Source organism: Zootoca vivipara, chromosome 7 (genome assembly GCF_965207765.1).
Source record: "Zootoca vivipara chromosome 7, rZooViv2.hap1.1, whole genome shotgun sequence".
NCBI lineage: Eukaryota > Metazoa > Chordata > Lepidosauria > Squamata > Lacertidae > Zootoca > Zootoca vivipara.
In genome coordinates, this window is record NC_142590.1 from 654,683 (window position 1) to 665,180 (window position 10,498).

Here is a 10,498-nt window from a genome sequence, read left to right on the forward strand (position 1 = left end):
TTAGGTGGAATTTTCTTTCTTGTAGTTTGAATCCGTTGCTCCGTGTCCGCTTCTCTGGAGCAGCAGAAAACAACCGTTCTCCCTCCTCTATATGACATCCTTTTATATATTTGAACATGGTTATCATATCACCCCTTAACCTTCTCTTCTCCAGGCTAAACATACCCAGCTCCCTTAGCCGTTCCTCATAAGGCATCGTTTCCAGGCCTTTGACCATTTTGGTTGCCCTCTTCTGGACACGTTCCAGCTTATCAGTATCCTTCTTGAACTGTGGTGCCCAGAACTGGACACAATACTCCAGGTGAGGTCTGACCAGAGCAGAATACAGTGGTACTATTACTTCCCTTGATCTAGATGCTATACTCCTATTGATGCAGCCCAGGATTGCATTGGCTTTTTTAGCTGCTGCATCACACTGCTGACTCATGTCAAGTTTGTGGTCAACCAAAACTCCTAGATCCTTTTCACATGTACTGCTCTCAAGCCAGGTGTCTCCCATCCTGTATTTGTGCCTTTCATTTTTTTTGCCCAAGTGTAGTACTTTACATTTCTCCTTGTTAAAATTCATCTTGTTTGCTTTGGCCCAGTTGTCTAATCTGTTAAGGTCATTCTGAAGTGTGATCCTGTCCTCTGGGGTGTTAGCCACCCCTCCCAATTTGGTGTCATCTGCAAACTTGCTCAGGATTCCCTCAAGCCCATCATCCAAGTCATTGATAAAGATGTTGAATAAGACTGGGCCCAAGACAGAACCCTGTGGCACCCCACTAGTCACTACTCTCCAGGATGAGGAGGAGCCATTGATGAGCACCCTTTGGGTTCGGTCAGTAAGCCAGCTACAAATCCACTGAATGGTAGCATTGTCTAGCCCACATTTTACCAGCTTCTTTACAAGAATACCATGGGGCACTTTGTCAAAGGCCTTGCTGAAATCAAGATAGGCTACATCCACAGCGTTCCCTTCATCTACCAGGCTTGTAATTCTGTCAAAAAATGAGATCAGATTGGTCTGACATGACTTATTTTTCAGGAACCCATGCTGACTTTTAGTAATCACAGAGTTTCTTTCTAGGTGCTCACAGACTGTTTGCTTAATGATCTGCTCTAGAATCTTTCCTGGTATTGATGTCAGGCTGACTGGGCGGTAATTGTTTGGGTCCTCTCTTTTCCCCTTTTTGAAAATAGGGACAACATTTGCCCTCCTCCAGTCTGCTGGAACTTCGCCTGTTCTCCAGGAATTTTCAAAGATTATTGCCAGTGGTTCTGAAATCACCTCTGCCAGTTCTTTTAATACTCTTGGATGTAGTTCATCTGGCCCTGGAGACTTGAATACATCTAAACTAGCCAAGTATTCTTGTACTACCTCCTTACTTATTCTGGGCTGTGTTTCCCCTGCTGAATCATCTGCTCCATATTATTCAGGTCGGGCATTTTTTTCTTTCTTGGAGAAGACTGAGGCAAAGAAGGCATTGAGGAGTTCTGCCCTTTCTCTGTCCCCTGTTTGCATTTCACCATCTTCTCCTTTGAGTGACCCCACTGTTTCCTTGTTTTTCCTTTTGCTACGGACATACCCATAAAAGCCCTTTTTGTTGCTTTTAACCTCTCTGGCGAGCCTGAGTTCATTCTGTGCTTTAGCTTTTCTGACTTTGTCTCTACACGTGCTGGCTATATGTTTGAATTCCTCTCTGGAGATTTCCCCCCTTTTCCATTTTTTGTACATATCCCTTTTAAATCTTAACTCAGTCAAAAGTTCTTTAGATAGCCAGCCTGGCTTCTTTAGGCACCTTCCATGTTTCCGTCTCATTGGTATTGCCTGAAGTTGTGCTTTTAATATCTCCCTTTTAACAAACTCCCAACCATCATGAACTCCCTTCCCTTTTAGTATTACTGTCCATGGGATTTCACCCAGCGTTTCCCTAAGTTTTCTGAAGTCGGCTTTCTTAAAGTCTAGAATTTGGACCTTAGTATGCTTGGTTGCTCCTTTCCGCTGGATAATAAACTCCAGAAGAGCATGGTCACTCCCACCTAATGATCCTGCCACTTCTACCCCACTAACCAAGTCATCACTATTGGTTAGGACCAGATCTAAAATGGCTGATCCTCTTGTTGCTTCTCCCACTTTCTGGACAATGAAGTTGTCTGCAAGGCCAGTGAGGAATCTGTTCGACCTTATGCTCTTGGCTGAGTTTGACATCCAACAAATATCAGGATAGTTGAAATCCCCCATTACTACTATCTCACTTCCTTTGGAATGCTTGGCCATCTGTTCCAGGAAGGCATCATCTGTGTCCTCAGTTTGGCTTGGGGATCTATAGTAAACTCCCACAATGAGATCACTGTTGTTTTTCTCTCCCTTAATTTTGACCCAGATACTCTCAATTTGGCTTTGAAGTTTTAAATCCTGGATCTCTTCACAGGTATACATATCCCTAACATATAAAGCTACTCCTCCTCCTTTCCTGTTTGGTCTATTTCTCTTAAATAGATTGTATCCCTCTATTACTACATTCTAGTCATGAGACTCATCCCACCAGGTTTCAGTGATGCCTATTATGTCATATTTAGTTTGCTGTACCAAGAGCTCAAGTTCATCTTGTTTATTTCCCATGCTCTGTGCATTAGTATACAGACATTGAAGACCGTTGATCATTCCCCCATGTCTCTTATTTAAGGATATTTTCGTCCCACCACTAGGTCTGCATGCTGCTTGCTCCATTTGGTCCTTGACATTCGGATGATCATCTTCAGCATTTGATAGACTCCTACCTTCAGGACCACTGTCTCCCTCCCCCACATAAGTCAGTTTAAAGCCCTCCTGATGAGGTTTTTGAGTTTCGTGGCAAAAACATTCCTCCCAACTTTTGTGAGGTGCAGTCCATCACTTGCCAGAAGTCCATCTTCAAGAAACTGCAGACCGTGATCTAGGAATCCAAACCGTTCCTGTTTGCACCATTTGCGAAGCCAGTTGTTCACTTCCCCTATTTTTCCCTCTCTCCCTGGGCCATGTCGTTCAACTGGGAGGACAGAAGAGATGACAATTTGTGCATCTAATTGCTTCAACTTCCTGCCCAGAGCCTCATAATCATTTTTGATCTTCTGTAAGCTATGGCTTGCAGTGTCATTGGTTCCCACATGCACCAAAAGGAAGGGGTATTTGTCGGTGGGTTTTATGATTCCTTGCAGCCGTTCTGTTACATCTTTGATCTTGGCCCCAGGTAGACAGCACACCTCTCGAGACATCTTGTCAGGCCCACAGATTACTGCTTCTGTACCCCTCAGTAGGGAATCCCCAATCACCACTACACGCCTCTTCATAGGCTTGGTTGGGATTCTTCCATGTGCTGTCCCTTCCAAAGTTACCTGCATATTCCCAGAGGACTGACTTGGTTGCTCGTCTTCATATTCCTCATCAACTGTGATGAGGGAGAGATCCTCAGGTGGAGTCTGTTTCTCGTCTTCCTTGAGCACTTCAAAACGGTTGTGTAATTCTAAGCACTCAGAGCGATCCCTGGGCCTTCTACTTCTATGAGTCACGTTCTTCCATACATCTGGCTGCTGTGTTGGGGAACTGACCTCCTCCTCAGGGAGATCCCCTGTCTCCTCCTTGGTGCAGACAGTGTGCTCTGCTGCATCCAAGAAAAGCTCCAGCTCTTTAATTCTCTGGAGCGTAGATACACGCCCCTGAAGCTGCTGCACCTTCTCTTCCAGAAGGGCAACCTTGTTTTCTAGTAGGGCAACCAACTTGCAATTGTTGCAGGTGTAGCTACCCACATCCTTTGGCAAGAAAACAAACATTGCACAGGAATTGCAGGTGACAACGGTTGTTCCCTCCACCTCCATCTTGAAAACCTTGAGGTCAAGGGGGAAAGAGGAAGAGGCCTAGGTCCCCCCTAACAAACGTGTGAGACTTGCTGCCCTAGATCAAAAAGATGGGTGAAACTCACACACAGCCCCAAAAGACAAAGCCACAAAACCTACAGAGTGTCTCCCAAGCTCAGCTCACCTTCTGCTCCTTCCTCAGTCGCTGCACTCCAAGCTCTGACTAGCTCCGCCCACAGCTAATCACCTGAACTTCCTGACTCACACTTCTAGGTGAAAGGTCACAGCCAGAAACAAACAAGGTCACAGCCAGAAACAAACACCCACACAAGCCTGAACAGTCACCCAAATCCAAGAGGCAGCAGCCCTAGAAAACCAGCACAAGCACACAAACAAGTAAGAAAACAGATAAGCACACAAACTTACTCACACACAGCCCCAAAAGACGTCATACCTCAGTCATACCTGAGGAATAGAAAGGAACCAACAGAACACCAGTTTTTAAAAAGGGATCCGTCGGAGAACCAGCCGGCAATGGTGCGAATAAATTGAGACAGACAGGGATCCGCAGATGCAAAAGGTATACAGGGAAGTGCTGAGAGTGCTGAGATTTCTCCCAGCCCCAGCCTCTTTATTAAGCATTCTCCCCTCGTAAAATACATTAACCTTTAACTTATACATCACTCATGCCAACAAGGAAGATGTGTAAACAGACAGACTGGCGCCAGTGGTCCTGTGGTCCTGTGGTAAATCACTTGATGGATTGCCCCCCAATAAACCGTGCCTTGTACAGATAACTCCATTTGTACACTCCCACATCACCTCTTTCTATTTATTTTTAAGCAACAGGGTTAATGAACTCATCGGAAGCCTCGATAGGGAGTCGCTGATACCTCGCAATGAAGGCTCCACGTGAAATTCCAGTGGAGGGGCGTGCAGCCTGAAACCAGGTCATACATTGACCAAAGAGGGAGGGTAAACATTGAATGCAGCAACATAACATAACCAAGCCACAGGCTAATCCTATAACCGTCAAGAGTGTTTTCCTGATCCAGGCACCGTTAGGCAACCAAGACAGCAGCCATTCCCATGGATCAAAACTCACGGCAGGTTGCAAGGGCCGTGCAGCCACCAAGTTTTCCATTTCTTGTATAGTATGAGTAATGTTAGGACCATTATCTTGCACATACATGCAACAATGACTATGTATCAAAGCACATACGCCTCCCTTAGCTGCTAAAATAATATCCAAAACATATCTATTTTGAAGCGAGACGTGACGGACCTCCTGTAATTCTGTATTGATCAACTTCATGCCTTTAATTGTTTCATTGAACAAAGCCTCTGTCCAGTTAGCTAAATGATGCAAATCCCTATAATTCATTGCGACTCCTAGTGATGGAAAAATACTGCGAGCTATCTGAGTATCAGTATATTGTGTTATAGGGGCATTGACTTCGCGTTTATTGCGCAAGCGGGTGCGAGGAAGAGCATCTAACTTATACACCAGTGGTATCACTACCCCTAGAGTGCAAGTCCCTGAAAAGGCAGAGGGAATCTCTTTGTATGCTTTCTTACCACACAAAAGCCACAGATTTCGTTGTAACACGCATGTGGGTCTCCAACTCTTCTTCATCCAATCAAACCATGAATGAAAATCACGGCATGTAGCCTGTTGGTAATATGTCATGTATCTGGTAACATTATTAATCGTTACCTTGGGCCTGCCGCTTTGGGTAGTGACGTTAAGAAAACAAGAGCTACCATTAACATACTCATAAGTCCAATTACAATAAGGGTAATGACCTAAAAATCTGCTACTATCGTGATTAAAACGAAAACATCGTGGAGCTACTTCTAATAATGATAATATAACAGGGGGTGAACTAATACGATTATCTCTCATATTGTTACTAATTCTATAAGATTCATTGATAGGAATACCATGCAATAATATACCGAGTGTCTTGACTGCGGGGGAATATGTAAGCAAATCCAACAATCAGAATAGTTAAGCAATTTCGCAAATTGAGAAACATCCTGTACATAGGTATTATTATTCCATATGGAATGATAAGAGTCAGGTATTTGATTCTTCTGTAAAATGGCAGCACGCCTAGGGCGATTAAGGCTTGCAGATCGAATAGATGGAAGGTGATCTTGACAGAGTGCAGCCATATTTAGAGCACGATGCCGCCAGGTGCAATGGTGGTTCAGACCGGGTGACAGGCGCTGTCCTCCAGAAAGAGTGTAGAAAGGTCTGCCTCCTCCCTCTGCGGCATCTGCGACGACTGGGCTGAAGAAGAAGCTGTAGATGATCGCCAGGGTCGTACACAGCGTGCTGGCACCCATAGAGGGTCCCCATCGATTTCCACCGCGGCGTATCCGCGTCCCCAGGTAATCAGCGGTACAGGTCCACGCCATGCTGGATCCGGAAGTTTCCTGAAAGACACAAGGGGGCAAGGCAGCTCCTCCTCTTTTCTAAAATGCAATTCTGCAGGAGTATGCTGCTTATTATGTGGGTATAAGAGATGATTCAAAGTAAAGAGCACTTGATGCACAATGTTAGGAATTTCAACAATAGGAGCGTTCTTTCCACTCAGTTGTTTAAAAAGCAGAGATTTAAAAGTTGAATGTGCTCGCTCAACAATTGCTTGTCCTGTAGAATTAAAAGGAATACCATGAGTTAATTTCACATTCCACAATGTACAGAAATCAGAAAATCGCTTAGAAATATACGCGGGGCCATTATCCGTTTTGATGCTGCTTGGCTTTCCCATGACCGAAAAACAGCGCAGAGTGTGCTGTATTACGTGCCTGGCTGTCTCCCCTTTTAAGGGCGTCGCCCAGATGAAGCCCGAAGACGTGTCCACCGTGAGGTGCAGCTTCGAAAAAGGGGCTAACAACGGGGTGAGAGTGACATCCATTTGCCAAATTGAGAGAGGGGCAATCCCTCTGGGATTGACAGCATCAAAAGGAATCATGGTAGGGGCTTTAGAACAAGAAGAACATTGCGAGACAATGTCTCGTGCCTGAGAAATTGGTATTTGAAAAGACTTGGCTAGAACCTTGGCGGATTGATGAAAGGTGGCATGGCTCAGCAGAGGGTCAGAAAACAAAGAAAAGACCTGCTCTTGCTTCAAAGCAGCATCTGCTACAGCATTTCCATGTGCCAGAAATCCTGGCAGGTTAGAATGAGAACGCAGGTGGGCCACAAAAAAGGAGTGACTGCGAGCCTGTAGCAGACGCTGCAAAGAGAGAAACAATTGCAACAAATCATCATCCAGAGCAGGCGTAATGTATGCCACTGGCAAGGATGTTAAAAGTCTGGAGACATACTGAGTATCAACAATCAGGTTAAACTGCACATTTTGAAATAGATCAAATGCCAAAATCACCGCAGCCAATTCAGAACGCTGAGCGGATTTCTGCTCCGTAGTAAATCTTGTCTTCCACGCCCCCTCCTCCCGCCACACAACCACCCCCCTCGTCTTGGTCCCATCTGTGAAGAGGGTGAGAGCAGAGGGGATAGGGGTGGGGGAGCACAGGGAACGGAGGGAATAGGAGACAGAGGAAAGAAAGGTAAGCCGTGAGTCAGTAGGTGGATTGTGTAAAATCCTTCCAACAAAGTCTGCTAATGCCACTTGAGTACAAGTGGACATAGTTAGCAAATGCTGAACCTCATCTTGTGAAAAAGGTAGGAAAATAGCTTCCACATCCATTCCTGTCAATGCCACAGCACGTTGTCTTCCCTTGATAACAATGTCCATAACAGCAGCTGGAGAAGTATATATGTTTCGCGGTGGTGTATGTGGCAGGTGTAGCCATTCAACAATGCAGACGGAGATTGAGATTGAGATTGAGAGAGTCCTGCAGGCCGGTAGAGAACTGCTGTAGGCAGCAATATTGTAGGCAATATCCGCTATTGCCACATTAGGTGTAGCTACCAGCGGGCGCAAAGCTTGTTTACAGTCATCATTGGCATTATCAATGGCTAATTGTCTGATGATTACTTCTTGTGCCGCTACATCCTGTACTTGGCGCTTGAGGGTATTGTACAGTCTATCTATGAAAGCGCCATAAGGTTCAGTGGGTCCTTGCCGCACACTCCCCCATCGCCCCCCTTTTTCCAACTTTTCATCAGGTACTGACATCAAAGCCTCCTGGGCTGCTGCAGTTGTGGCGTCCCAGTACTGAGGATCCAGAGCCAATTGCTGCGCAGTTGTTAAAAAATTCCCAGCTCCTGTGAGACCATCCAGGACGTCCACAGCAGTTAACATGACAGGGGGGGGGAGGTGCGCCTGCTGCCAAAGCTGCAATGGCAGCGGCATGTGCTGCCTGAGCAGCATTATTCAAATTTGTTTGGATATCATGGACTCGGCGTTGACAAGCCCAGGTCCAACTTTGCATAAAAATTATCATTTGATTTGGTTTAAGCACTGTTTGAGCCAGTAGTTTAATATCCTCTGGCAATAATTGCTGTTGAAAAATAGTGCCAAAGAGACCAAGAGTATACGGGGAATGCAATCCATTGTCTCTTACTGACTGATACAATTCTTTGATGTAGCGAAGTTCAAATTGCTCATGCCGTGGGGCCCCACCCCCGGGTCCTGCAGGCACTATCACAGGAAAAACAGCTGACATTTCAGTAGAATCAAACGCCAACAAAGGAGCTGCTGCTTTAAGAGATTCCTGGAGCCTTGTAGTATTCCCCCCCCCCTGCTTCACAGTGGGCATGGTACTTTGAAATGCAGGCAAAACCTGAGAGACATAAGCTGGAGGGGGTGGGGTGGCAGACAAAGAAAGTTGCTGTTTTCCTGGCGGAGTTAAATTAGGTGGGTCCGGTGGCGGACCAGGAGGCATAGGGGCAGGCAATGCCGGATAAACGGAAGGCGTTGGTGGGGGAGGCGTGGGTGCGGGCGGTGCAGAGGGGAGCCTTGGAGCAGCTGCCAGAAAGATATTCTTTGGCGTGACTAGTGCCAAGCATGCTCTTATTTTTCCCCACGTAGTTAAGACACGCACCCCAATGCTGGGATGACCATGGAAATGTTCACCTAGTCTGTTCCATTGATTTAATTCCCAGGTTCCATCCTCCGGAAACCATGGGCAATGCTCATTAACGGTGTGAATGAAAGCGATAAGATCATCTTCTGAGGCATGCTGATTGTTAGAAGTCAGCAGGTATTTTAAGTCTTTAAGAAAACGTTTCTGTGGCACGGAAAGCGAAGTGCCCATTGTAATGCAGGAAGAGAAAGGTATGCAGTAGCAGGGGCTACTTACCGGGGATCCGAAGATGAAGTAGGCGCCTGAAGCCCTTGCCGGGCGGGTGAGTAGCGATGCAGGACCACGACGTGCGTCCTTTCAACAATGGCGTAGAACTTTGCCTCACACAGGGGCACCACTTGTCGGAGAACCAGCCGGCAATGGTGCGAATAAATTGAGACAGACAGGGATCCGCAGATGCAAAAGGTATACAGGGAAGTGCTGAGAGTGCTGAGATTTCTCCCAGCCCCAGCCTCTTTATTAAGCATTCTCCCCTCGTAAAATACATTAACCTTTAACTTATACATCACTCATGCCAACAAGGAAGATGTGTAAACAGACAGACTGGCGCCAGTGGTCCTGTGGTCCTGTGGTAAATCACTTGATGGATTGCCCCCCAATAAACCGTGCCTTGTACAGATAACTCCATTTGTACACTCCCACAGGGATCCAGGGGCATCCTAGAAATTAAAGGTTGGTTAGTTTGACACATGTCCCCGGAAAACCAGTGGGAAGTCTTGTTAAGGATAAAATAATATAGAAGAATAAGACTTACTGAAACAGAGCCAGCATGCATAGCTGCCAAGTTTTTCCTTTTCTCGCGAGGAAGCCTATTCAGCATAAGGGAAAATCCCTTTAAAAAAGGGATAACTTGGCAGCTATGCCAGCATGGCTTCTTCAAGGGCAAGTCCCATCTCACTAACCTTGTTGTTGTTTAGTCGTTTAGTCGTGTCCGACTCTTCGTGACCCCATGGACCATAGCACGCCAGGCACTCCTGTCTTCCACTGCCTCCCGTAGTTTGGTCAAACTCATGTTCATAGCTTCGAGAACACTGTCCAACCATCTTGTCCTCTGTCGTCCCCTTCTCCTAGTGCCCTCAATCTTTCCCAACATCAGGGTCTTTTCCAAGGATTCTTCTCTTCTCATGAGGTGGCCAAAGTATTGGAGCCTCAGCTTCACAATCTGTCCTTCCAGGGAGCACTCAGGGCTGATTTCCTTAAGAATGGATAGGTTTGATCTTCTAGCAGTCCATGGGACTCTCAAGAGTCTCCTCCAGCACCATAATTCAAAAGCATCAATTCTTCGGCGATCAGCCTTCTTTATGGTCCAGCTCTCACTTCCATACATCACTACTGGGAAAATCATAGTTTAACTATACGAACCTTTGTCGGCAAGGTGATGTCTCTGCTTTTTAAGATGCTGTCTAGGTTTGTCATTGCTTTTCTCCCAAGAAGCAGGCGTCTTTTAATTTCGTGACTGCTGTCACCATCTGCAGTGATCAAGGAGCCCAAGAAAGTAAAATCTCTCACTGCCTCCATTTCTTCCCCTTCTATTTGCCAGGAGGTGATGGGACCAGTGGCCATGATCTTGGTTTTTTTGATGTTGAGCTTCAGACCATATTTTGCGCTCTCCTCTTTC

At 46.0% G+C, this 10,498-nt stretch overlaps 1 protein-coding gene across 1 annotated transcript; it reads right to left on the reverse strand.

Annotated features, from left to right (window-relative positions):
* Positions 1-4,593: 4,593 nt before the first annotated feature.
* On the reverse strand, positions 4,594-9,219 carry LOC148684949 (endogenous retrovirus group PABLB member 1 Env polyprotein-like). The gene is made up of 2 exons (XM_088673611.1): positions 9,097-9,219; positions 4,594-6,475 (listed from the first exon to the last, which is right to left on the reverse strand). The coding sequence occupies exon 2, from the start codon at positions 5,720-5,722 to the stop codon at positions 4,655-4,657; it is 1,068 nt and encodes a 355-aa protein (XP_088529737.1). The 5' UTR covers positions 5,723-6,475; positions 9,097-9,219; the 3' UTR covers positions 4,594-4,654.
* Positions 9,220-10,498: the final 1,279 nt, after the last annotated feature.